The sequence below is a fragment of the Falco rusticolus genome, chromosome 19 (assembly GCF_015220075.1).
Source record: "Falco rusticolus isolate bFalRus1 chromosome 19, bFalRus1.pri, whole genome shotgun sequence".
NCBI classification, from domain to species: domain Eukaryota; kingdom Metazoa; phylum Chordata; class Aves; order Falconiformes; family Falconidae; genus Falco; species Falco rusticolus.
The window spans coordinates 4,052,930-4,079,247 of NC_051205.1; the positions used below are offsets into that span (position 1 = coordinate 4,052,930).

At 63.1% G+C, this 26,318-nt stretch overlaps 3 protein-coding genes across 6 annotated transcripts in view; 2 read left to right on the forward strand and 1 right to left on the reverse strand.

Moving 5' to 3' along the window:
• The first annotated feature begins 3,517 nt into the window (after positions 1-3,517).
• On the forward strand, positions 3,518-6,897 carry DNAJC14 (DnaJ heat shock protein family (Hsp40) member C14). Its single transcript, XM_037370734.1, is given in 8 exon segments — positions 3,518-3,646; positions 3,815-5,023; positions 5,025-5,078; positions 5,161-5,267; positions 5,355-5,474; positions 5,570-5,730; positions 5,848-5,941; positions 6,068-6,897. Coding segments are annotated over 7 exon segments (1,920 nt in total). The 5' UTR covers positions 3,518-3,646; positions 3,815-3,868; the 3' UTR covers positions 6,297-6,897.
• Positions 6,898-6,917: 20 nt separating this feature from the next.
• On the reverse strand, positions 6,918-9,849 carry ORMDL2 (ORMDL sphingolipid biosynthesis regulator 2). Of its 2 annotated transcripts, XM_037370768.1 has the most exons (5): positions 9,746-9,846; positions 8,690-8,834; positions 8,395-8,569; positions 8,034-8,185; positions 6,918-7,841 (listed from the first exon to the last, which is right to left on the reverse strand). In XM_037370768.1, exons 3-5 carry the CDS (start codon positions 8,566-8,568, stop codon positions 7,706-7,708), a joined length of 462 nt encoding a protein of 153 aa, XP_037226665.1. In that variant the 5' UTR covers position 8,569; positions 8,690-8,834; positions 9,746-9,846; the 3' UTR covers positions 6,918-7,705. The 2 variants fall into 2 exon arrangements, with proteins under 2 accessions (XP_037226665.1, XP_037226664.1); XM_037370767.1 differs by lacking the exon at positions 8,690-8,834 and having other exon boundaries at positions 9,746-9,849.
• Positions 9,850-9,974: 125 nt separating this feature from the next.
• LOC119139928 (SAP domain containing ribonucleoprotein) overlaps positions 9,975-26,318 on the forward strand; it is a 32,505-nt gene continuing 16,161 nt past the window's right edge. For all 3 annotated transcript variants that reach the window (XM_037370764.1, XM_037370763.1, XM_037370765.1), the window contains exons 1-9: positions 9,975-10,098; positions 10,796-10,895; positions 11,976-12,022; positions 12,948-13,015; positions 15,102-15,153; positions 17,835-17,908; positions 18,509-18,537; positions 19,082-19,107; positions 20,380-20,448. In XM_037370764.1, coding sequence (XP_037226661.1) covers positions 10,063-10,098; positions 10,796-10,895; positions 11,976-12,022; positions 12,948-13,015; positions 15,102-15,153; positions 17,835-17,908; positions 18,509-18,537; positions 19,082-19,107; positions 20,380-20,448 — 501 coding nt within the window. In that variant the 5' untranslated portion in view covers positions 9,975-10,062. The remainder of the gene's footprint in view (positions 10,099-10,795; positions 10,896-11,975; positions 12,023-12,947; positions 13,016-15,101; positions 15,154-17,834; positions 17,909-18,508; positions 18,538-19,081; positions 19,108-20,379; positions 20,449-26,318) is intronic.

Consider the following 26,318-nt stretch of genomic DNA (forward strand, 5'->3'; position numbering starts at 1 on the left):
CCCCGCCCCATCCTCACCCCGCGTCCCGTCCCCTCCCCCCCATCCCGCTCACCCACGCACTGCCACCCTCCCGAGCCCCCCGGCCGGGGGGTGCCCCTCTGTGCCCCCCAACCATGGTGGTCCCATCCTTGCCCTCCCTTCTCCCATCCCATCCTCCTCACCTACCACGCTGGTGACCCCCACCCCCTTGCCTGGCCAAGGGGGGTGCCCCCTCCCCCCCCCCACGCCCCCCCACTCACTGTCGGTGCGGGAGGGGCCGTGGGCCGTCAGGTTCCACTGCAGCAAGCCGGGCCGGGAGGCTGAGCACCACCGGCCAGGCGCCCAGCACCGCCGGCACCAGCCGCACGCGGTCGTAGCCGTAGAGCGCCGGTGCCAGCGCCTCCGCCAAGTAACGGGCGCAGGTCACGATGGCGGCTGGCGGGGACGGCGGCGGCGGAGACGATGGTCAGCGCCTGCGGCCACACGGTGCCAGGAGGGCACAGAGCAGCGGAGCATGGTGCCCACCAGCACCCAGGGCACAGGATGGCAGCAGTGGCAGGGCCACCAGTAGTGGCAGGGCCACCAGTAGTGCAGCCCCAGCAGTGGCGGCAGCCCCAGCAGCGGCGCGGGGGTGACCAGGCCGAAGGCTGGCCGCCCCCCCGCAGAGCAGCCCCATGGCCGGGGGCGATGCCCCGCCCCCTCCTCCGGTCCAGCCGAACCACACGCGCCCGCTGCCACCACAGGGAGGTGACAGCCGAGCCCGGTGACACCCCCGCGCCCACCCCAGGCTCCCGCTGCTTCAAGGCCACCACGTCCCCTCGGGGCTGCCCCTGCATCCCCCACCTTGTCCCCCCCCCCGCACCAGCTGTGCTGCCTGTGCCCCATGGCCTGCCACACTGTCCCCCATGCCACCCCCACTGGCCGTGCCCCTCCCCCCCCCATATCCCTGCAAGCCCACCCCCATGTGCCTGCTGTACCCAAGTGCCCCCCATATCACCCCATGCCCCCCAAAATGCCACCTGTACCCCCTCACGTGCCCAATGTGCCCCCCATACCCACCATACTCCTCCCCCTACATGCCCAGAGTGCCCCCCCCGCCAGGTGCCCCCCCCCCATCGCCCCTCCCCCCCCAGGTGGCCCACACAGCCCCCCCCCCCTGCTGACTGAAGCAGCCCCAGGAGGGCACGGGGGGGGGGGGGCTCCATCGCCTGGGGACTGCGGGGCTGGGGGTGGTGCTGAGCCCCCCGCGCCCCCCACCCCCTCCGGCTCAGCGGGGCACCTCCCCGCACCCACATCTGGCAGTGGCACTACGGGGGGGGGGGGCACATCTGGGGGGGAATGGGGGGGGGGGCTGGGTGCCACGAAAAGTGTGGGGAGCTGCTGGGGGGTGCCACGGGGGCTGGGAGGGGAACCGGGAGCTACTGGGGACAGCATACTGGGAACGCTGGGAGAGGGAACTGGGAGCTGCTGGGGACAGTGAGCTGGGGGCACTGGGAGAGGGAACTGGGAGCACTGGGAGGCACTGGGGGACAGTGAGCTGGGAGTGCTGGGAGAGGGAACTGGGAGCTACTGGGGACAGCGAGGTGGCACTAATGGGAGCACTGGGGGACAGCGAGCTGAGGGCGCTGGGAGCTGCAGGGGGGGTGGGGTGGGGGGCGGCGGTGCCGGCTGGGGGGCACTGGGAGTACTGGGGGGGGGGGGGGGCCTGGGGGGGGTCGGGGGTCGCTCGGTGCCGGTGCCCCCCCCCCCATGCCGGGACTCACCTGCTCGCTCAGTCGCCGCCGCGCTGGGTCCGGTCACGGAGCCCAGATGGGGCGGGGGGCGGGGCGGGGGCGGAGGGGGCGTGGCCTCGCGGGGAGGGGCGGGGGGCTGCGGGCGGGGGTCCCCGTGCGGGGCCGGGGGGGGGGACACGCGCGTAGGGGCGGACACGCGGGGGTCGGGGGTGAGGTGGCTGCGTGCGCTGGGGAGGGGGTCCCCGGCAGGGGGAGGGAGGGGTCAGGCCGGGGGGAGGGGGGGCAGGGAGGGGGGTCACGGCGGGGGAGGGGGCAGGGAGGGGGAGTGGCTCACACGGGGAGGGGTCACGGCTGGGGGAGGGGCCCGCCGCGTCCCGGGCTCAGCCCTGAGCAGGGCCTGGTGGGGGGGGGGGGGGGGGGCGGGGCCAAGGGCACGAGGTTTGCCCCTTTCCCCCCCCCCCCAGCAGCGCTGCCGGGGGGAGGGGCCGGTGCCCCCGGCGTGGCCAGGTGGCAGCAGCGGGGGAGGGGGTGTCCCATGGGGAGGGGGTCCCGGCCCCACCCCCCCCCCCCCCCGGACTGCTCGGGCACGCGGGGTCCGGGGCTGCCGAAATCCCCAATTAACGATCAATTAACGCGCCGCGCGCACGGCGCGGGGCCAGGCTGCCCCGCCCCCCCCCCTCCGGGACGAGCCCCTCCCCCCCCCCCGCGCTCTCCCCGGGGCTGGGGGTGAAGGGACCCCCCGGGGGGGGGGGCGGCGACGAGCCCCTGACGTGTCTCTCAGCAACGGGTCCCCCGAGCAGCCCCCCGACATGTCCCCAAGCCCCCCGACGGGTTCCCCGACCAGCCCCCCAATGTGTCCCCAAGACCCCCAATGCGTCCCCAAGCCCCCCGACATGTCCCCAGCGCCCCCAACGGGTCCCCAAGCCCCCCAACGGGTCCCCAACTAACCCCCCACACACGTCCCCAAGCCCCCCCGACGTGTCCCCCAGACCCCCGATGGGTCCCCCAACCAGCCCCCCGATGTGTCCCCAAGCCCCCCGACGTGTCCCCCAGACCCCCGATGGGTCCCCCAACCAGCCCCCCGACATGTCCCCAACCCCCCTGACGGGTACCCGACCAGTCCCCCGACATGTCCCCAGGCCCCCCCAATGTGTCCCCAAGCCCCCCGAACGGGTCCCAAACTAACCCCCCCCACGTCCCCAAGCCCCCGATGGGTCCCCCAGACCCCCGATGGGTCCCCCAACCAGCCCTCCGATGTGTCCCCAAGCCCCCCGACATGTCCCCAGGCCCTCAATGTGTCCCAAGCCCCCCGCCGGGTCCCCCGACCAGCCCCTCCCCACGTCCCCAAGCCCCCTGACGGGTCCCCAAGCCCCCCGCCGGGTCCCCCGACCAGCCCCTCCCCACGTCCCCAAGCCCCCCGACGGGTCCCCCAACCAGCCTCCCAACACATCCCCAAGTCCCCCGATATGTCCCCAAGCCCCCCGACATGTGCCCCGGGCAGCGGGGACCCCCTGGGTGGGGGCACTGGGCGGAGGAGCCGCCGCAGCCCTCCGCCCCCCGCTGGGTGGGAAGTGGGACAAAAGGGCGTTGTGGGGGTGGGAGATGGCGACCCCCCCCCCAAGAGGAACCCCCGCGCCGCCCCCGGGGGTATAAAACACGCGTGGGCCCGGACCCTTCCCCCCCCCTCGCGACACAGGGGGGGGGGCGGGGCGGGGCGCCTGGGGGCGTCCGGCGGGGGAGGCGCTGCCCCTTTAACGGCCGGGCCCCTGCGCCTTTAAGAGGCTGGGCGCCGGGCATGACGTCACGCCACCAGGCCCCGCCCCCGGAAGTGGTCGGCGGCGGCGGGCGGGCGGAAGGCGGAAGTGAGGCGGCTGAGGGACCCCGGGGGGGGGGCGGGAGGCGGCGGCGACCCCCCCCCCGCCGGCACCGGCACCGTGAGTCCCCCCCCCCACATACCCCACCCCCCTCGCTGGACCGGGGGCGGCCGAGCGGGGCCCCGGGCGCCGGCGGGGGAACCCCCGGGAGCGCCCCTGGGGGGGGCGGGCGGCCCGTGGGCACCGGGGGGGGTCCCGGGGCGGCGCTGATCCCCCTGTCGTCGCCAGGCCCGGCGGGATGGCCGTGACCTAGGCCCGGCGGGGGCCAGCGGGGCCGGCGGGATGGAGCAGCCCCGGCACCGGGAGGCGGCTGCGGCCGACGGAGGCGACGGGGGCGGGTGGAGCCGGGACCCCCCCGCGGGCGCGCGGCCCGTGGCGGCCTGGAACGGGAGCTGCGGCAACCCGGCGACCCCCGGCCCGGCAGAGGAGGAGGACGAGCACGACGGGCCCAGCCCAGGCCCCGGGCGCTGCCGCTGCCGGGGGGCGCCGCCCGCTCCCCCGAGTCCCGCTGCTCCGCGGCGGGACTCATCCTGCGGCCTCGCCTGCCGCCACCGGCCCAGCACCGCCGCCACCCCGGTGGTGCCGCCGCCCCACGGACTGCAGGAGGCCGAGGAGGCCGGAGCGGGCAGGGGCGGCCGGCGGCGGCAGCAGCGACATCGCTGGACCCCCAGGGAGAAGGAGACCCCCAGGGAGAAGGAGACCCCCAGGGAGAAGGAGACCCCCAGGGAGAAGGAGACCCCCAGGGAGAAGGAGACCCCCAGGGAGAAGGAGACCGGCTGCCGGCGTGAGGCCAAGCGGCACCGGCTGCCACGCCAGAAGAACAGCGGGGATGGGGCTGAGCCCCCGTCGGAGCCCCCCGGTTACCGGGGGCTGCTGACCCGCTGGCGGCGGCTGCTCTGCTCCTGCTGCTGCCTCGACGCCCGCCACGTGGGCTGGGCACGGGCTGGCGCGTGGAGCTGGGCCCGGCGGCTGGGCCAGCGGGCACGGTGCGGCGCGCTGAGGGCGGCACGGTGGCTACGGGCCGCGGTCGCGCTCTTCCTCCGCTTGCTGTGGATGCTGTGCGCCCTGCTGCTCCTGCTCCTCATGCTGCTGCTGGGCGGGCTGCGGCTCTGCTGGCGCGCGGGGGCGGCCGGCGTGGGGCGGCTGGGCAGGGGGCAGCGGGGGGCTCGGCTCCTGGCGCTCCTGGACGCCGCTGTGCTCCGCAGGACGTGGGGGCTCCTCGGGGAGAGCCGGACGTGCCGGCACCTCTGGGACTGGCTGCAGAGGCGGCGAGCCCCCCCCTGGGTGCCCGGGGGGGGTTGGACAAGCGGGCAGGGGGCTGCGGAACCCGCCGGTGCTGGGGGGGCTGCCGGTGATGGGGAGGAGGTGACCCGCTTGCTGGCCATGGCGGAGGTGCCCGAGGAGGAGCTGAACCCCTTCCAGGTGCTGGGCCTGGAGGGTGACGGCGTCGGACGCGGAGCTGAAGAAGGCGTATCGCCGGTTGGCCGTGCTGGTGCGTGGGCGAGGTGGGGGTCTGGGGGGTGCCCCCCACCCCCAAATAGCGGCGCTGCTGAGGGTCGCTGCTTCCCTTCCAGGTCCACCCGGATAAAAACGAGCACCCGAGGGCGGAGGCGGCGTTCAAGGTGCTGCGGGCGGCCTGGGACATGGTCAGCAGCCCGGAGAGGAGGAGGGAGTATGAAATGTGAGTGGGTGACGCTGGGGGTGGGTCTGGGGGCTGCCCTTCCCCCACGGCGCAGGGGTCCCAGCCTGGTTCTCCCCCTCCCCGCAGCAAGCGGATGGCGGAGAGCGAGCTGACCAGGTCCATGAGCGAGTTCCTGAGCCGGCTGCAGGACGACCTGAAGGAAGCCATGAACACCATGATGTGCAGCAAGTGCCAGGGGAAGCACAAGTAGGTGCCGGCGGCGCGGCAGGGGGCTTCAAAACCTGGGGGGGGAGGGGGAGTGGGGCCGGTGGGGGTCAGAAACACCCCCCCCATCACCGCAGGAGGTTTGAGATGGACCGAGACCCCCTCAGCGCCCGCTACTGCGCCGAGTGCGGGGGGCTGCACCCTGCCGAGGAGGGCGACTTCTGGGCCGAGTCCAGCTTGTTGGGGCTGAAAATCACCTACTTGGCCATGATGGACGGCAAGATCTACGACATCACGGGTAAGTGCTCCTCCCCTCCCCCTGCCCCAAGCCCCCAGACCCAGTGGGTGCCCACCCGCCGGCCGTATCCCCTCGCTGGGGGGGCGGCGTGACCGGCGGCCACGTGTGTTTCGGCAGAGTGGGCCGGCTGCCAGCGCGTGGGCATCGCGCCGGACACGCACCGCGTCCCCTACCACATCTCCTTCGGCACGAGGGGCACCGGGCGGCAAAGGTCAGTCTGGGGGGGGGGGGGCAGTGGTGATGGGAGAGGGGCCTGACCCCTGTCCTGGGGTGGGGGGCACACACAGGGGGCTCCGTGCGTGGACGGGCCCCCCCAACCGCCGCTTTCCCCCCGCAGAAGCGCCTCCAAGGGCAGCCCCACCTCGGCTGCCGACCTGCAGGATTTCTTCACCCGCGTCTTTCAGGGGAGCTCAGGACCGATGCCTGGGGGGCCCTTCCCGGCGCCCCCCACCCCCCCGGGGGCTGCGGCCTCCCCCGGGGTGCCCCCCAGGGCCGAAGGTGCTGCGCCCAAAGGTGACGCAAAGCACAAGAGGCGGAAGAAGGTGCGGCGGCCGTTCCAGCGCTGAGCGGGGCCGGGCAGCCGGTGCTCTGCTAGGCACGAAAAGGGCTCTTTTGAATAAAAAAAAATCTATTTTTCTTTTTTTTTTTTTTTGCATTTTTTGTTTGGTTTTGTTTTTTTTAAAAAAAATTCATATTTCTCTATTTAAAAGTAACCAGGGAGTTCGTGGGCCGTCGTGGCCAACACAAGCAGGAGGGAGCTGTGCCTTGGAGCCAGCCGTACCAAAGAGCCCGCCAGGGGGGCTGCAGCGGCCGCCCCACCTTTTCAGGGTTATTATAAACGTTCAGGTGATGCTTCTGCAGCTGGGGGGCTGCGGAGGGACAGGACCCCCACTCTGCGAGCCCTTGGAGGGGCTCAGAGCCGCGGCCGGGCGGGCTCCACCAGCATGGTGTGCCGGTTTTATTTGGGAAGGAGCTTGTTCCTTTTTTCCCCGTACGGATTTAGTGATTACAGCGTGCGTCCCGTTAATGCAGCTGCGGTGTCACCGCCCGGCCACACCGGTTTTGCATCTTCCTTCCTCAAATTGGCTCGAGGGACCCTCGTCCGCTTCCCTGAACACAAGGGACGAGAAGCAGCTTATCATTTTGTTGAAAAAAAAAAAAAAAAAAGCAAAGGCAAGAGGCAGGAATTGGTTATGAGCCGCTGCCGAAATCTTTTTGAGTCGTGAGTGGGTTTTGCCAGGAGACGCGCGAGCGGCCGGTGCCTCACCGAGTGTTTCCCGGTGCTCCGAGCCGCGGCTGAGCCGGTGAGGAAGAGCCCTTGGGAGCTGCACGAGGCTCCGGGGCCGAGCGGGACACTCGGGGGGGCAGCTGGCCGCCCCCCAGGCCGCGCTGCTGGGGTGGATGATGGCGCTGGAGCCGAAACGCCCCCAAGAATCACCGCTGTCGGCTACGATTGGCTTTTTTTGCTACCCTTTTTGTACCCCCAGAGTGGAGCAGCTGGGTTTTAAATGGTAGTGTACCTCTTTCTTATCACTTTTGTTAAATTAAAAATACAGTTTGAAGAAGTCTGGCTGGTCTGTGCAGGGAGGGGTGGGCAGGTAGGCGTGCGCCGGGGCTGGTCTCGCCACGGGGATGCTGCTCTGGTCGCTCTTTATTACAGTTGAAACGTAAAATGTGAGGGTGAGGGAGGTGCAGGTGGGTGAATCTTCCCCCTGGGTTACTTGTCCCCTCGTAGGTGTTTTCCACAGGGTGACACGGAGGTTTGCTCGAAGGAAACACACACGTGTGATGCGACTGCTCGCTCCGTACCGCTCCGCTGCGCTTCTCTCTTCACCCAAGAGCCAAAGCCCCAGCGAGGGGCTCCTCGGAGGCGGGGGAACCTTGCCGCAACCCTGGCTACGAGCTGGAGCGGGCCCTGCCCCCACACCCAGCCCTCCTCACGCCGCTCCGGTGTCCCCACGGGAAGCGCTGGGCCTCAGTACTTGTTGATGCCGAAGACGCGCACGCCGTGGAACTGGGGCAGCTTGGGCAGCAGGACGCTGAGCAGCGAGGCTGTGTTGACCACGAAGTGCGCGGGGTCGTATTTGGTGTAAAAACTGGTGAGGAGGTACCTGGGGGAGGTGCTGAGTGAGCTCTGTGCTCCCGCTCGCCCTATCCGGCGGGATTTTGGGTGCCTCGCCTGTATAAAACAGCACCTGGCAGCCGGGGAACCCTCTCCAGCCCCGGGATGCGCCGGTGCCAGGGGATACCACGTGCCCCACACACCCTGCTGAGCCCCCCCCGCCCCATTCCACAGCACTCACAGCACCACTGGGGAGATGCTGAGGAATTTGCGCGATGAGGTGCACTGCGTTCCGTAGTCTATCTGCTCCCAGTGCGTGAGGAGGCGATCCTTGCCCTGGTCGGGGGTCTCAAAGGGGGTCCCCTTCACTGTGTGCAGCAGCAAATACATGACCTGCACGTTCCAAGGGGAGAGGAGATGGAAAGCGAGTGTAGGGCAGTCTGTCGCTGCGACAGACACGCACCCTGTGCCTTGCTGCAGCAGTTTCCTTAAGCAAAAAATACCCCCAGCAGCACCAGCCCCCCAGCCTTTCCCCCCCCAAACCCAGGGGCTTGCCCGTAGCCCAGGGACACGGATCCCAAGCCGGCCAAGCTCTGACTAACCAGGTTGTGGATGACGTTGGTGAGCGTCCAGACCACAGGAATGCTGAAGAACGGGATGCTGAGGAGCACGACGTGGAGGACTCCCACGGAGATCACGTAGGCCAGCCAGATCCCCCGGCTGTTCATCACCCGCGTGTTGGGGTTCACCTCGCTGTGCGCCACGCCGACGTTCATCCTGCAGCAGACAAACGTGGGCTTCCAGAGGTTTCCTCAGAGAGGTTTTCCGAAACCTCTGCAATTCCTAAACCAGCCAAGGCTCTCGCGTGGCCTCAGGTCCACGGTATTCCGGCAGCACCTCGCCCCCCAGCCTTCCCAAGCGCTGAACCTCAGCGCGGTGCTGATGCCAGCTCCCTAATTAGCGGCTCCATATCGCAGCCTGAAGGGCGGGAGCACAAAGGCGAGGAGAAAAGAAAGGAGCTCGTCCACGGTCACCGGAGATGCTGGGAACAAAGGGAGAACCCCCTGTAACGGGGCTCCCAGAGGCAAAACGGCTGCTCCTACCCCCCCACCCCCCGCGTCAGCCCCACTCCTCACCCTTAGGTGTGTGTGGAGCAGGGACAGGGCTGTACCATCCCCCCCACCCCCCCACCGGGGGGATATCGCCCTCCCCTTGCAGCCTGGCCCTGCCCTCGCACCCCCAACCCCTTGCAGGCCCCCCAGCCCTGTCCCCTCCCAGCCCCCCCTCCCCTCCTGCTTGTCCCCATGACCCCAGCCTCTTGCAGCTCTGTCCCCTCACTGCCCCCCATCCCCACAGCCCTGTCCCCTCCCAGCCCCCTGGTCCCTCAGTCCTGGCCCCTCCCAGCCCCCCATCCCCGTCTGCCCTGTCCCCTCACAGCCCCCCCATCCCCTCACAGCCTGGCCCTGCTGCCATGGCCTTGCACCCCTGTCCCCTCAGTCCCCCAGCCCTGTCCCCTCAGAGCCCCCATCCCCTCAGCCCCGTCCCTTTAGAGACCCCTGTCCCCTCAGAGACCCCGTCCCCTCAGCCCCGTCCCTTTAGAGACCCCTGTCCCCTCAGAGCCCCCGTCCCCTCAGCCCCATCCCCTCCCAGCCCCACAGCCTCCCACACCCCTGTCCCCTCAGAGCCCCCCGTCCCCTCACAGCCCCTCAGCGCCCCCCCCAGCCATGTCCCCTCACACCGCTCCCTCAACAGCCCCCCAGCCCTGTCCTGTCCCCTCGAAGCCCCCCAGCCCCGGTTCCCCCCTCAGTCCCGGCCCCTCGCAGCCTGGCGCTGCCGCCATGGCGTCGCACCACCAGCCCCTCAGCCCCGGCCCCTCGCAGCCCCCCGCACCATCTGCCTCGGCCCCTCGCAGACCCCAGCCCCGGCCCTCCCCGGCTCCTCAGCCCCGCGCACCCGGCGGCCGTTGCCAGGCCCCAGCCCGCCTCGACAGGTCTCCAGGAAGACCCCGCGTCCCGGCCCGCTCTCTCCATTGGCCGCACCATAAGCGATTCCCCAGTTTCTATTGGTCTCTTCGTCCGTCGCTCAGAGACTCCCCGCCCCCCACGCGCTGGCTGGCCAATAGCGAGCAGCAGGCGCAGGTGAGGTCTGGCCATTCGCGAGAGGCGGTGTTGGGAAGTGGTTTGAAATCGCCGGTCCAGGAAGCGCCGCGCTGATTGGACGAGAGGCGCTTAGCGGGGGCGGGGCTGGCAGCGGGCTGCGGGGGTGACAAGATGGCGGCGGAAACCGTGGAGCTTCATAAACTGAAGGTACCGACTGAAGCGTCGTGGCCTCGGGGTCTGTAGCGGGGCCCCGCCGGGGATGGGCCGCGGCCTGGCCTGGCCCGGCCCGGTCCGGGGACTCCGGGCTCCCTCCTGGCCCTGGCGGGGGCAGCAGCTGCCGCCACCCGAGGCCCCTGGAGGCCTCGCGGCCCGGTCCCCCCGCCCCGGGCTGGGGGCGTCACGGGGGGTCCCCGTCTTGCGGGGGGACGCTCCGTACCTGCTCCCCTGCTCCGTATCGGCCCCCCAGGGGCTGCCCATCGGGGGTGGCCGCCGGCAGGCCTCGGTCGTGGGGAGGCGGCGGGCCCGGCCTGTGGCCCCCGGCGTGGGGAACGGACACGCGGCGCCTCCCCCCTAGCCTTCCCCGGCGTGGGGGGATGGACACACGGGGCCCCCCCTGCCGTGGGGGGACGGACCCCGGTCCCTATGCCATGGTGCAGGGGGACACGGGGGCACCCCCCGCTGTGGGGGGATGGACATGGGGTCCCCAGCTTGTGGGGAATAGGCTCCTGCCGGTGAAGCCCTGTGTCATGGCTGGCCAGCCTTCGTACCGCCCCCCCCCCCCCAAAAAAAAAAAAACCCCAAACTGCCTTCCCTTATATAGCTATTTGTAAAAAATTTTTTCAAAAATGTTTGTTTCTTGGTGTGTTTCCGCACGTGCTGAGTGGCCTTTTCTTTCCCGGTGCAGCTGGCGGAGCTGAAGCAGGAGTGTCTGGCACGTGGCCTGGAAGCCAAAGGCAACAAGCAGGACCTGATCAACAGGCTGCAGGCGTACCTGGAGGAGCACGGTGGGTGCTGGGGTGGTGGGCACGGGGGCTGGGACCTGGAGGAGCACGGTGGGTGCAGGGGTGGTGGGTGCGGGGGTGGTGGGCACGGGGGCTGGGACCTGGAGGAGCACGGTGGGTGCAGGGGTGGTGGGTGCGGGGGTGGTGGGCACGGGGGCTGGGACCTGGAGGAGCACGGTGGGTGCAGGGGTGGTGGGTGCGGGGGTGGTGGGCACGGGGGTTGAGACCTGGAGGAGCACGGTGGGTGTGGGGGTGGTGGGTGCGGGGGTGGTGGGCACGGGGGTTGAGACCTGGAGGAGCACGGTGGGTGCGGGGGTGGTGGGTGTGGGGGTGGTGGGCACGGGGGTTGAGACCTGGAGGAGCACGGTGGGTGTGGGGGTGGTGGGCGCAGGGGTTGGGACCTGGAGGAGCATGGTGGATGCTGCAGTGAGGGTTGGTGCTGCAGGAGGAGCACAGTGGGTGCTGGTGTGGTGGGCATGGGGGTTGGGACCCGGAGGAGCACGGTGGGTGCCGGTGTGGGGGTTGGTTCTGGGAGGAGCGCGGTGGGTGCTGATGCAGGGGTTGGTACTGTGGGAGGAGCACGGTGGGTGCCGGCGCCGGGGTTGGGACCCAGAGGAGCGTGGTGGGTGCTAGGGTTGGGACCCGGAGGAGCGAGGTGGGTGCTGGGGTGGTGGGCGTGGGGGTTAGGACCTGGAGGAGCGCGGTGGGTGCTAGGGTTGGGATCTGGAGGAGCACGGTGGGTGCCGGCGCAGTGGGCGCAGGGGTTGGGACCTGGAGGAGCATGGTGGGTGCTGGCCTGGAGGTTGGGACCTGGAGGAGCACGGTGGGTGCTGGCGTTGTGGGCGTGGGGGTTGGCACCCGGAGGGGCACGGTGGGTGCCGGCGCGGCAGGCGCAGGGGTTCACCGGGGCGAGCCAGCTCTGTCCCTGTGCAGCTCCTGGGTGAAGCCGTCGAGCCCTGCTCCGCGAGCTTTGCTGTCACTTCCCGCTTTCCCAGGGAAAATTCTTACCGTAGGGTTTATTTGGGAAGCGGGAGGCGTTCCTGCAGTAACTTACTGCTGCGATTGCTCTGTTTTCTCCTCCAGCTGAAGAAGAAGCAAACGAAGAAGATGTTCTGGGAGAGGAAATAGAGGTAGGTCATCTTCTGGGCCAGCTGTCGCGCTGGTGGTCTGCATGGGGCTTCTGCTTTGCCTGGTGGTCTGTGCCTGAGGAACGAGACTGCACTTGGGGCTGCCTCTGGTGTAAAGCGCCGTTGTCACTCCCTGCTGGGTCTAATCCTGCTCCTTTTTGTGCCAAAGGCGCGGTGTGACCCCGTGAGCCTGCAGGCGTGTGGTGGGGGGGGGTGTGGCAGAACGTGTGATCTTGGTGCGGGGTCGTTCCGTCCGAGGATTCACGCCGCGTCGCTCCGTGTTTTGCTACAAACTGAAGAGCGAATGCGGCTGGAGCGTTTTTAAGAAAGGATATTTAAGAAAATGTTGCCAGGTGCGGGAGAGTTTGTTCGGAGGGAGGTGAGGAGATCCCACCTGCAGCAGAAACGGAGTGTTCCAGCTGTCAGGCTCTTTGCTGCTTGGCAAGGGTGGGCAGAGGACGTGGAAAATTTTGCCCCGGTTTGGCAAAAAGTGTTTGGGGAGAAGGGAGACGGGTCTCAGCAGGTGGACGCTGGGTGCTGCGCGGTTCTGGTGTCCTTTGGTGGCTCTGCTCGTGGGTGGAGGGTGTTTCCCTCGAGTTATTCCCTCAGCCTTGCAAAGCCTGGATTTTTTGGTAAGGGGTTATGTGCTGGAAAAAACAAACGGAGAGCCGGTGTCCGTAACCGCTCGTTCTTCCAACCCTGCCAGGCTCAGGCTGTGAGCGTGCGGTACTGCTCCTTGCCGCAGCCCCTGCCTTGCGGGCCGAGGTAGACATGGAATGCAGAAATGTTGAGATATACCGGGGTGAATTACAGGTGTGAGGCCACAGCGAGACCCCAAAAGACTTGAGGTTTTCCCGGCCGTGGTGTGTGTTCTCTTGCTCAGCTGGCCGGAGCGTTAATTATCTGATCTCCTCTCAACTCCTTGCAGGAAGAAGAGCAGAAGCCGGTGGAGCCGCCTGCCAAAGTAGAAGAGCCTCCTGTAAAATCGCCCGATGTGTAACTATCTTTTCTGAGTAGAACCCAGCGAACCCGCGGGGCGCGAGGGCCGGCGGCGATAACCTTTGTCCGGCCCCGTTTCGGAGTTTGGGGCTGAGAGGGGGTCGCAGGTGGGAGCAGGATTGCAACCCTCGCCTTAGCCCTGGGCGGTGGGTGGTCTCCCTGTGTGGCCACCCTCTGCTGGGGGCTCCCGGGGCGGGGGGGCTCCGGGGCTGGGGCCGGGGGGCTCCGGGGCTGTGGCTAGCCCCGGGGCTGGGGCCGGGGGGCGCTGTGGCTGGGGGGCTCCGGGGCTGGGGCCAGGGGGCTCCGGGGCTGTGGCTAGCCTCGGGGCTGGGGCCGGGGGGCGCTGTGGCTGGGGGGCTCCGGGGCTGTGGCTAGTCCCGGGGCTGGGGCCAGGGGGCTCCGGGGCTGTGGCTAGTCCCGGGGCTGGGGCCAGGGGGCTCCGGGGCTGTGGCTAGCCCCGGGGCTGTGACCGGGGAGGGTGGGGGGTCTCCGGGGCTGTGACCAGGGGAGGGGGTCTCCGGGGCTGTGGCTAGCCCCGGGGCTGTGACTGGGGGCGGGGCTCCGGGGCTGTGACGGAGGGGGGCTCTGTGGCTGTGGCTAGCCCCAGGGCTGTGGCTGGGGGGCACCCAGGCTGGGGCCAGGGGACTCCAGGGCTGTGGCTAGTCCTGGGGCTGGGGAGGGAAGGGGGGGCTCTGGGGCTGTGGCTAGCCCCGGGGCTGTGGCCGGGGGGGCTCTGGGGCTGTGGCTGGCTCTGGGGCTGTGGCTAGCCCCGGGGGCTGGGGCCGGGGCTCTCCGGGGCTGTGGCTAGCCCCAGGGCAAGCTGGAATTGAGCCCTGGCCGTGTGGCCACCGCACCCGAGGTGGTGTGTGAGCAGGAGGGGGCGTCCTGCGCCCACCGAGCGGGGCGGGGGGTGGGGGGGGGCAGGGGGTGGGGGTCCAGGTCCCGGGCAGAATTGCTTCCTGTGCAGATGCCATTAAACCATTACTGCCTTTCAGGGCATCAAATGAGAAACCTGTCCGGGAATGTGCAACAAAAGCGGCGCGTTTTTCTAAACGGGAGACCTTAACGAGGCTGGCTGTGACCCACTGTTTTATGGGAGTTGTTTGGAGGAGGAGGAGGATGCCATTCCATTTAGCCTGGGAACTTCCCAACTTTGTTTCTTCCTCTTTTGTTCCCCCCGCCTCCCTCCCCGAGCTCTGTTTTCGGAGCATAAACTTTGCAGCACGCCCACTCCATTATATTTTTGTTCAGTCTTTTTTTTTTTTTTTTTCCTCTCCTGACCGGTCCCCCTTGTTGTCAGCTGCACATTGTTTGGGAAGTGTGTGTTTGAAATGGAGCCTGGGCTCGGGGTACTGGTGCTAACTGGGAGGGGAGGGGGGGAAAAGTCACCCGGGGCTGTCCCATGAACTAGAACAGAACAATCCTTTGTATTTGAGGGCCATAAAGGAATAAAGCTCCGCGGGGCTCGCAGTTGAGGCTTTGGGCTTCTAACAAGAGTTGGATATTAGTGTTAAGAGCCTGAAGACGGGCAGGGGGTTGTTGGTGTAGCTTTACACCAGGTGTAACCTGGAGGTTGCACAGATGTAGCTCCGCGGCCTCTTGCCGTAACATCCTTTTGGGCTGCAGCGCCCTGCTAAAATCGCGGAGCGTTTCTCTTCCCTTAAACGCAGTTCATTAGTCGGGTTAGAGTGAATAATTAACCAGAATTTTCTGGTTAGAGAACGGGTGAGAGCGTGGGGCGTTCTCCCACCCTTCCCAGCTTGCTTCCCGTCGAAAAAAAATTTGGGAGTTGCGCTGCGGGCAGAACCCGTGGCTGCGCCTTCCCTGGGTCGCGCATTTCCCACCCCTAAGACGCCCCAGATTTGGGTTCAAAATTCCACAGGTTTCGCTTTAGCACCGATACCCCCCTCCGAGGGGGGGACACCGGCTTGTGGCCGCTCTCCTGGGAAAACCAGACCCTCGGTCAAGGTGGTGGCCACGGTGCTGGGGACGGGTGGCCGGGAGGGGAACCCCAGCCCCTCTCCCCCCGGGGAAACGAGCGGGAGCTGTCCTGACCCATTTCTCTCTTTCCCAACGCCCCCAGGATTACGGAAAAGAAGGTAGTGAAGATAACGTCGGAAATATCGCAGATGGAGGTAAGGTTCCTTCTGCTGCGTGGCCCTCCGAGGTGTCAGCTTCCTTAGCCACTTCATTCCGTCGCTGGGGCCGTCTCAGCGTTTCCATTGTAAACCTGCTTGATTTTTTTTTTTTTCCTTGATTTTTTTTTTTCCCCGCTTGATTTTTCCTTGATTTTTATCTTACCGACCCGTTGCTGGCTGTAGAGTGACCTGGCAGGGTCAGGTTCCTACATCTTTGGGAACGTTGCTCTCGGATCGTCGTGCTAACGCCCCTTTCCCTCACCGCTGGCCACGTGCCGCTTGCCACCCCCACCCCACTGCTGGCCCTGCCTCCGTATCTCCAACGCCGAGCCCAGTCGTTCCGTCGCCCGCGAGGGTGGACGTAGCGTCCTCCGCTCGGCGTGATAAAAGCTGGTGGACTCCAGCCGCCTCTCTGTCGTCCCAGTTGTGTTTCCTGCTGTTGGAAACGGGAAAAATTCCTCTGCGGAGTTCACCAGGCTGTGGCTCGTCCCTGTCCCGTGGGATTTGTCATCCCGATCGCTTGTAAAACTACAAAACTTGGTGAAGGGTCCGCTTCAGGGAGTAATCGGTTGGGGAGGAACTGGTAGGAGCTAACGGATCGCCTCGTCTTTATCTTCCCTAAATTTTTCCCTTAGGTTTGCTGGGTTTATTTAAAACAAACACACTTAGAAGCCCAGATTCCTTTGGGAAGACTTGGCGAAACTTTGGAGTTTCAGGAATCTGATTGTGGGTCTTTAATCCCCCCCTTTTTAGTTTTTTTTTTCTTTTTTTTTTTTTTTTTTTTCCCCTCGTGTTCCCTAAGAAAGAAACCACTGTGAAAACATGAGTCTCCCCGCTGTTCGCCACCACTTTCGAGTTTTAATCTCCTGTTTGGGACACGATCATTTCCACAGCAACCAGGGTGATGGCGCAAGCGGAGGATTATGAGCTCGGTGAGGGAGTAATGAGGAGAAACACGGGAGCTGGGGGTGTTGCTAAAGCCCCCCGTGATTTGGGGCCGCCTTTGGCCGTCGCTGGGTCCAGCTCGTTAAACGAACTGGCTGAAGTTGCCCTTTTGTTTTTTCTCCCGAATTTTGCCAGAGCCGTTCGCTGCAAATCTACTTTTTCAGGGTGTTTTTTTTTGACTTGAGTGTGAATCGGGGCTTGGCAAAATTATGTTGCAGGTGTTTTTTTCAAGATGGAAGGGGATCGTTTTCCCCTGGAATATACGTAATGGCCCGCTGGAGGCTTTACAGATGCTAGAAATACAGATGAGTTCAAAAAACGAGGAGGCATTTTTTGCCTCCTTGTTTTTTGAACTCATCTGTATTTCTAGCATCTGTACCACCGGAGAAAACGGAACACAGCCTGAAATCCAGCCCTTTGCTGTGGGTTAATTGAGTCTGGGGGGGTGTAAAGGCGCAGACCACCCCTCCACCCCAGCAGCCACCTTTGGGTGGGCACTGGAGCCGGTGCTCTGAGGTCGGCCTGGAGCCGAGAGCCCTGCCAGGAGCTGCCTCGGTAGGTATTTCTCTTGGGTCTTCTTCAAAGCGTCACAAGGAAGGAGGAATATATCCTTTGACCCCAACGGTAACGTTTTGTGGGTCTTTATTGTTTCTACTCAGCTGAGTAGAAGTTCCCTCAGCCCTGCCCCGGTTAGGAGTGCTGTTCCCCATCCATCTTTTCCAAACACTTCTGTTTTGATGCAGATATTTGTTACGCTCCTCACTGCGCTTTTGGCGAAAAGAAATGTTTCCATTACAGCCGTATTTGTTTCTCTAACCTTTAAAACACCAAGACGCATTTTTGGGCTCTTGTGTAACGATAAAACCTGAAATATTTCCCTTAAGCTTTTAAGGGGATTTAATACTCGTAGGTGCAAACCCTCGCGCTTCCGATGTTTCCGAGCTTTTTCCGTGCCTCCAGCCCTTTCGATGTAGCTGAATTTCATCTTGAATCGTGCCGCTGACGGCAAATCCTGCATGCGGTGCTGAGCCAGCAGCGTGAATAGCGTTGGCCTCTCGTGAAAAGGCTTGTGCCGAATAAATTCTCTAAAAAACAACACACAAACACACACACACCATCCCCTTCTTCTAGCGTATTTCTTTGGCCTTTTGCTTTTGGCGGGGGGGGGAGAAAAGGAAATCTCGTTTGCCTCTCGCAGCCCAGCCGATGCCGGCCGTGCCTGCCGCTCGCTCCCTGCCTCCGGGTGGGAAATCGGGGCTGCTCCCTCTGATCCTCCGTTCCCTCTGGCTCAAGGGCTTCCCTGGGCGAGGGGTGCAGCCCTCCAGCCTGGTGTCAGCTTAAAACAGTCACCTCTGTCACCTCCCCCCTCCAGTTCCCTTCCTAGGAGCGGATTCCCTGAGCCGCAGAATCACGGTGTGCCTTTTTTTTAATTTTTTTTTTAATTAGTGGTTTTTTGGGTTTTTTTTTTAATTAGGCCGGTGTTTCTCAGCACCGTGGGAGCACCTTTTGGTCAAGCAGACATCCTGGAGCCTGCGGGGTGGCTTCTTGGTCTTCACCTGTGGGTGGGGGGGGGGAAAGTCCACCATCCCCCCCAAGGCTGCCGGTGGGCACGCTGGAGCCTCAGCCCGCTGCGTGTTGGGGTCTTGTGCCTTCCCCCCACCTGCAGAACCTCCTTTCTGCACCCTTCCCATCCTTGCTCTTCCTCAATTGCTTGTTTTCTCTTCCTCCTCCAGCGAATGCAGAAGAGGGCTGAGCGCTTCAATGTGCCCGTGAGCCTGGAGAGCAAGAAGGCGGCACGGGCAGCTCGGTGAGTCCGCGCTTTGGAGCCTTCTCTTGCTCAGGGGGTGGGAGAAAAACCTCTCCAGACACGCTGTGGGTGGCAGGTTGTGTTGGTGTGAGGCGAACGTGGCGCTGGGGGGATGATGCCACCACAGAGGAGCCTGGCAGGGGGTGGGGGTTGCCTCCGGCTTGAGCAGACAGCGGTGGGTGGGTGGGCTTGGAGGGGCTGCAGAGAGGCAGCGCTCCTGGTGGGGTAGGAGCCCCCCATGGCACGTGGGGGCCGCATCTGGGTGCGGGGTGCTTGGTGTGGCCTGCTGCTTCCACAGGCTGGAGCAGCGGTAGGATTCTGGGGGGGGTTTGGGGTTATCCCGGACAGCGAAAGGGGGGAAAATTGCCGGTGATCCTGGAGGTGGAGGTTGGTTTTTTGTAGAAAATGGGGAATCAGTGAATTCTGCAGAATAAAATTCCATCAGCCAGTAACAGCGCGTTCCAATTCACCTCAGCCCCAAACGGGTTTTGCTCAAGTACGCTCCTGAAAAATATTGCAAGGAAAAATTCACCCATCGGCCTCGAAGCGCCGAGGGCTGGTTGACCTGGCCTCTGACTGAGCTCCGTTTGCTTTTGGCAGGTTTGGTTTGGCCACAGTTTCGACTAAAGGTGAGGAGGTGAAGCAGAACCCATCTACGGAGTGACCTCGTTGCAAATATTTAATTATTCCTGGGGGGGTGGGGGGGTGGGGAAATAATACTGCAGGTGGGACTACCTTTGTTTTCACTCTTGTTCCTTTTCCTGCCTGCTCCCAGGAGCCTGGAGCAGGAATTGTAAAATCAGGGGAGGAAAAGGCATTTTTTCCTTGTGTTCCCTTGGTATTCCAGATGCTTTTCCCAGAATTTCTTGCTCCTAAGCATGGCTGGCCAGGTTTTCCTGCGGTCTCCAGCATGTGCCAAACATCCCTCGGCTTCCTAAAATGCTCGGCGAGGTGGGATGGCAGCGGTTTTGTGGGTGGGGAAGCAGATTTGAAGGCAAAAAAGAAACAGGGAGACTCATTCTGTAGAGAGCAGAGGTAGAAGCTGGGGGAAATGTGCCAGGGGTTCTTCGTTAGGGGGTAGGGGGGCTGTGCTGTGCCCCCTCATCCAAAAAAATCCTGCTCCTGATGTTTGTTCTCTAACTGGGCTTTCTTTTTCTCGCCTTCTCGTTTCAGGCCTCTCTGCAGACAGCAAACCCACGGTAAGAAATGCTTCTTGTCTTTGAGTTACTGCTGGTTGGGCTCGGAACACGTTGCAATTGGTAGGAGGAGGTTCCTGGCGGGGGGAGTAAACTCTGAGTTGTTCAGGAGCAATGTCTGCGGAGCCAGGGTGGATGGCATGGCCCCCCTGGGTGGTGTGGGTTCCCATCCCTCTGCGGCGCCCGGCTCCGATTTTAGAATGAAACGCTAAAAGGAGCAAAGATGGATATTTAATTTTATTTTTTCATAAGCCCGATTGCCATTCTCTGCTTTCGTTTTGAGATGCTTCAATTTTACGCTTCAGGAATGGAAACGACGAATGACCTGTAGTAAATTACTCTTGCTTTTAAGAGCCGACGCTGCTTTGCTCGTCCAACTCCAGGTGTAAGGAGGAGGCAGAGCTGAGGGCTCTTGCCCCGAGCAGCCGGATTGGTGTTGGCACGTTTGGTTGAGGATGAGTGGGATGGGGTTAAGCCGAGGCGAGGGGTGCCCAGCAGCAGCGGGGGGGTGCCCAGCGGCCCCGAGGGGTGCTCGAGGGCCCGGGGGGGGGTGCCCAGCGGCCCCGAGGGCCCGGGGGGGGGTGCCCAGCGGCCCCGAGGGGTGCCCAGCGGCCCCGGGGTGTGCTTGAGGGCACTGGGGGGTGCCCAGTGGCACCGGGGGGTGCCAAAAAGCACCAGGGTTTCCTCCTTGGAGCTACTCCTGCGGGAGGCTCATCCTGAAGGTGCTGGTGGGAGGTAAGCACCGCAGCGTGACTGGTATCTCCGGGGAACTGGCCAGGCTGGGCAACATACTGGGAAGCTGCTGGGGCCGGGGAGCTGACCCGATGGTTTTGGAAGGCTGAGGGTGCAGCGATGGCTTCTTAAACCTGTGGTAGTGGGGTAGTAGCGATTAATTTTTCGGGGCAGAGGCAGGTTTGGTGTTTATTTTCCGTTGTGTGGAGCGGACCAGTACAGGAGGGGTACTGGGAACCGGCTGCTGCTGCGGGAAGGGGAGCAGCACCTGGGGTGTTCATCCTTTGCCGGGTGTGAGGAAGTGCAGGGACAGGCTGGCAGATCCTGGCAGATCCCTTGGGATGCTGGGATCCATCCTGCCACCCGCAGGGATGCCGGCAGTGCCCCGGCCCATCGCTGTGCACCCTTTGCTCCAGGAGCCTTTGGCCGGGAAGGCGGCTTTATCTTTATCCCTGCAGCTTGAGTGCTTGGGGGTGTTTGGTTTTTTTTTTTTAATAAAAAAAATAAAAAATAAAAATTAAATTGTTTCCTATCTCTTTGTAGGTAAACATGGATAAATTAAAGGAAAGGGCTCAAAGATTTGGGTTGAATGTCTCCTCGCTCTCCAAAAAGGTAAGGTGCCTTGGCCTCCAGGCTGTGCTTTTTGTGCCCCCCCTGCCCAGGCCGTGCTTTTTGTGACCCCCCCAGCCCCTGGCCCTGCTCTTTGCACACCCCCCTCCCCCCCCAGCCCACGCTTTGCCCCCCCAGCTTAGCCCATTGCTCCAGTTTACATCTCGTTATTAGCAGCGGCGTGAGCCCCGAGGGCGTCTGGTCAACACCGTTCCCTTCATCTTCCCTTCTGTTTGGTTTTGTGTGGGCCACTCTGGTGGGGGTTAGGTGAGAGTTACGTCTGCTGGATGGAGGAGGTGAATTTTTAAGGGGTTTTCCTCCAAACTGTAACCTGGGGAGGGATGCCGCTGTGTGCTCGGTTTGCTTTCGGGGGCGCTTTGACTCGCGCACATTTCTGTTTTGGGGTAGGAGCCAAGTCTGTAAAACCCAAGGTAATGAGCTTTCCGAAGAGAAGGGCGTCCAGAGCTCCCGGTAGGAAAGAATTCTTTGAAGTACAAATGAGACGAGCTTTGTAGGGGATGGATTTGGTCTTAAAGCTCTTTATTTTTCCAGGGGAGCAATGTACACAAAGCGTAAAACCCTTCTCCTGGTCCTCGTACCTTGCAATGGGGCGGGGGCTCGGCCGCGGTGGAGCTGGGGTCGTGCCGACGGCATGTCAGTGGGGTGGGTGCTGTGTCCGCCTGGAAGGGTGCTGAGCCCCCGGGGGTTGCTTGGAGGTAAACCTGTACTTAATAGCACGGTGATCCCTTGCCTAAATGTGATCCGTGGAAGACGATTTGGAGAAAAATGGAAGAAAGGATAAATATATACCCCGAGATTAGCACAGCATCCTGTGCGCTTCCCAAACAAAAACAGCCTTTTCCTCCTCCGGGCTTTAGCGAAGCCGGTGCTGCAGCACCGCTGGGAAAGAGCAGGGAATGAAAAAGAATTGTCCAGCTGGAACAGCTGGATAATGTTGGCATGGAGACCCCTCCTCGCCGCGGAGAAGGGTGGGAGCCGGGGGACGTTCGGCTTCTCTCCATCCCCGTGAAATAAACCCCTCTCCTCTTCGGGGGGGGGGGGGGGGGGGGGGATGGATTTGACCTTTTTTGCTGCCTATTTCTCCCCGTCGGAGCGTTCTGCTTTATTCCGCCGGCCCTGGGAATTCACTGATGTAGAAAATATCTGGCATTGGAGGTCGCTGTTCCCCCCCACTTCCCTCTCGGGTCCCTTTGGGGGTGGGGGAAGGAGGCCAGTCCATTAAAGCTGGGATATGTGGAGCTCAGGGTGAGAGGCTGCTCAAACATCATTAACCCTGTCACTAGGAGCTCCCATTTTTCAGGAAGAATATATGCCTTGTCAACAATGTTTATGGCCGTGGCCTTCCCCGGGCAGGGTTGTGTGGCTGCAGCCGGATAAAGCCGGGATTTTGGAAGGAACGTGCCAAAACCCCCAAACCCCCAGGTCCCATCTCCCCGTGCCGTTCACTGCAGAGGAGCCAGCTGCTCCCCTCCTTATACAGATGGAGACCTACCAGAAGGGGATAAAAATGACTTGCCCAAGGTCAGGAATTGGTGGCCGGGCCAGCTCTTGCTGCTGCTGGGTCGCCCAACACTGGGCTTTGTGCCGGAGCGGTGCCTGGCTGCACCGTGTCTTTTTTTTTTTTTTTTTTTTAATTGTTGGGGTTTTTTTGGTGTGGTGTTTTTTTTTTTTTGTTTGCTCCACCAGGAAGCCCGAGTTCATGGGCTTAAGAAGTGGCTTCTCCCACTGAGCGGAACACACTCTGGCATTCCTGGGAGGAATATTATTGGTGACTTTAATTAGCTGGTAGTATTGTGCTTCCCACCTGGGTGTTCTTTATAGCTTTTCATTACGGAGGAGCCTGGCGGTGGCGAATGTTTACATGTGTCTTGGCAGGTTTTTATACCGTGGGTCGCAGCAAAAACTTTACAATAAAGCATTGTCTCGGCGGAGCCACACTTCATTTCCTATTCAAATTGCTTTGGGGAGGGGTAGGGCCGTGAAGTGGGGGGGGGGGGAGAATCGTAGCTAAGGGGGATTTCAGACCTGCTGTGAGCAGGGAGCAAATGCAGAGCTGCGTTAGTGGCTGTGAACTCATCTGTAGCTTTGAACCCCCCCTGCTTCCCCCTCCGTTAGCCCTCTGGGGTAGAAATCTTTCAAGTTTAAAATCCTTTTCCTCTCTGCCCGAGAGGGAAGGCGAGACCCCAGGAGCGGAGCAGGCGACCCGAGCGCTTGGTCGCCGCGCTGGAGCAGGAGAGGCAGGTGCTCATTTGTCTCAAGGCAGCACGGAGCCATCAAATTAATTTTTAAAATAAATCAAGCAAGCGGTTTATCTTCCCCGTAGCGCCGACTCTCCCCTCAGAGGCCTCCTGTTAAAGCACACGCTGGCTGACCTAAGGCTACTATCCCTTGACTCCTGTTAGTTGTACTTAACCCCCCCACCCCCCCCACCCCCGGCTTGTAAATGTTCCCTCTCTATAGCAGCTGCTCCCTGGAAGGCTCCGAGCCCTCCGCTCCCCGGGGGAGGATGTTGAGCCGCGGGTTTTATGTGTGCAGGGTTGCAGCGTTTCTCCGAGGGGGTGGTTGGCTCTTTATCCATCCCAAATAGCCTTGGAGGTGTCCCGCTGGGAAAACCTTGGCACCAAATGGACAGCGAGAGCCCTTGGGATAACAGAAAAGCTCCGTTTGCCACCTTTGTCTTCCATTATCAAATACCTTTCCCCCTCCGAACAGCTGACGAAAATAATTGGCTTTTAGAGCTCGTCTTTAACGTGGAGGTCTCCAACTGCCTTATGAACAATTAGCTGATTAACCCTCGGCCGTTCCAAGGTTGGGAGCAGAGGGGTGAAGTGACTTGGCTCCCAGGTGGGAGTCCCCGCTCGGACCCCACTTCTCCCCGCCACGTTCCTCTGAGCGGGGGGCGGGGGGGGGTTGTGAAACAAAGGATTTTTTTTGCCGCAAAGCTCCGTCTGCGTGTCTGGCCTCCCCGTTCTACCGCCACCTCGGCAACTTCGGTGGGCAGGGGGAAGCTGCCGTGTCCATTGAGAGGCTCTCAAACCGCGTGTCGCCTTGAATAACTTCATTTTTTTTATTATTATTTTTTTTTTTGCCCTGGTGGCAAATCTTCCATTTTACAGCTAGAGCATCGTCGCCGTAGGACACCTTGAGGACCCCGAGCATCCCGGGATGCTGAAGCATCCCCTCGAGCCAAAGGTGCTGGCTCTCCCGATTGGGAAGAGTTAATTTTTTTAATTCGGCCGTCAGTCGTGATTCTAGATGAACGCTGGTTTAATTCCAGTTAATGAGAATGGGGTTTAGGTGGAGGCGATAAGAGATCAGCTGGCCAGAGCCGGCCCGCTGGCTGCGTGACGTGCGTGTGGTGGTGGAGGAGAGCAGGGGTCAGTGGACCAGCAGAAAGTCTGTGTGTGTACAAAACAGCTAAATGAGAGAGAGAAAACAATTGCCTTAATTGTTTGGCTTCCAGCAAGCTTATAATAACGTGCTGAGGAGGAATCCTTTTCCTGGATAATTTTTCTGCCCCGCAATTTTTTCCAAAACACCCCCTGCCAGCCCCGGATGAGAAGCTATTAACCACCAAGGAAGCGAAGGGTGGTGGTGGAATAGCCGGGGGGGGGGGGAGAAGTTGGCAGAGGAAAAGGAAAAAGGGATTCGTGGACGAGGCTTGTTCCTTTAGCGAGCGGTGTCACGCGCGGTGGCACATGCTTGCGGGTTTGAGAAGTGCCGTCGGCGGTTTGTCGTCGCGAAACGCCTTTTGCTGTCACGAGAGCTGCCTCTCCCGCCTCGTCGGCGAGGGCACGTGCCCCCCCTCCCCGGCTAGGATTTGCTTCCCAAACTTTGGCTGGTGTCAGCTTCATGCCTTTCCGTTGCTGCCCTCGCTGCTTTCTACCCCCACTCCGCCTCGGTGGAATGGAGGAGAACATCTCCTCCGGGTTGTAACCCACCCCCTTCTCTCCCTGCGTCCTTCATCTTCATCCCTGTCTCCCCATCTTCCTCCTGCTGCGCGTTGTGCTCGGAATATAGATATAGGAACGCTCAGGGATGCGTCGTCACCGCCCTGTAAATCCATAGTGGGGTCGTATTTATCCCGAGGAGCCAATGGCTCGTCCCGCTCTGGGGACCCGTCCCGCTCTGGGGACCCCCGTGCAAGCTCAGCTTCTTGGTTGGGTCCATGGAGCCACTTGGCTCTTCCAAAATCCATCAGGGAAAAGTTTTTCCTCCCTCGGAGCAGCTTCGCGGTGGCACAGGGTATAGTGGATGCGGAGGGGCCGGTACGTCGTGACAGAGCGCACGACGAACTTGACGGTGCTTCTGCAGGCTGAGGATTTCTTTCCCCGTGCCTACAATGTCCCCGTGGCGTTCTGCTTTTAAATCTTTGTGTCTTTAGGTAAAAAAAAGCTGCTTTAGGTAATTTTTAAAGGATTTTCTGGGCTGGCGGTAACAAACCAGCTGGATTTGCAGAGGGAGAAGATGAAAATTATCGTTTCGGGCAGTGAAGTGGAAAGCAAAGCCCTCTCCAACACCCTTCATGTTTTTAAGCGTTGCAGAAAATGTTTAGGATCCTGCAAAAAAAGTAGGAATTAGGTCGGGTAGGAGGTGGCAGCCGGACCCGCCTGGTTGTGCCAGGATAAAGCTGGAAAATCCCGATCCGCTGTCACGCAGCGGCGAAGCCGGCGAGATGCGGGGCTGGGGCTCCCGCAGGCGCTGGGTCCCCGCTAGCCCTGGGCTACCTGCTGTGGGAGGTGGCTCGGAGGGGGGGTTTCGTGCCTGGTTTTGGTCTCCGGAGGGAGACCCCAGCTCGGGGGGGGGGGGGGGGGGGGGAGGGGAGCGGGTTGGGGGGCTCCAGCCTCAAGGTTTTTACAGGTGAAGGCTGGAGAGCTTCCAGCCGGGAGGATTTATGGAAACCCACCACTAATCCCCCAGGAAGGTATTTTTCCGTCCCCTCGCCGCCACCTTCCCCCACGTCACTTTTCCAAGCGGAGCGGCTGAATGCGGCCCCATGGCGTTGGGATAATGGGAAGTGACAAGGTGAAGAATAGCGCTGGCGCTCGCGGCCCTTTTCACACAAGGGTGCTGAGCGCGAGGCCCCCGCCGCCCCTGCCCCCTCCCGGGGCGCTTGGGGAAGGGGTTTGTGTCACCGGCATCGCCAGCACGGGCAGCACCTACGGGCTATGGGGCGAGCTCAGCACCAGCCCCAGCTATGGGGCGAGCTCAGCACCGGTCCCGGCTCTGAGCCAGGCTATGGGGTGCGCTCAGCACCAGTCCCAGCTATGGGGCGAGCTCAGCACCGGTCCCGGCTCTGAGCCGGCCCAGGCTATGGGGCGAGCTCTGAGCCGGCCCAGGCTATGGGGCGAGCTCTGAGCCGGCCCCGGCTATGGGGCGAGCTCAGCACCAGTCCTAGCTCTGAGCCGGGCTATGGGGCGAGCTCAGCACCAGCCCCAGCTATGGGGCGAGCTCAGCACCGGTCCTGGCTCTGAGCCCCAGCTATGGGGCGAGCTCAGCACCGGTCCTGGCTCTGAGCTGGGCTATGGGGCGAGCTCAGCACCAGCCCCAGCTATGGGGTGCGCTCAGCACCGGTCCTGGCTCTAAGCCAGGCTATGGGGCGCACTCAGCACCGGCCCCGGCTCTGGCCCAGGCTATGGGGTGCGCTCAGCACCGGCCCCGGCTCTGGCCCCGGCTATGGGGCGCAGGGCAGAACAGCGGCTGCGTGGCACGGAGACACGGGAATGGAGCCCTCGGCAGAGCCCGTGTCCCAGCACGTGGCTTGGAGACGAGCCCGGACCTTGGTGGGGCTGCGTCCCTGGGGAAAGTGAGACCTGAGGTTACAAGGGAAATGTAAAGGTTTCGCAAACCTC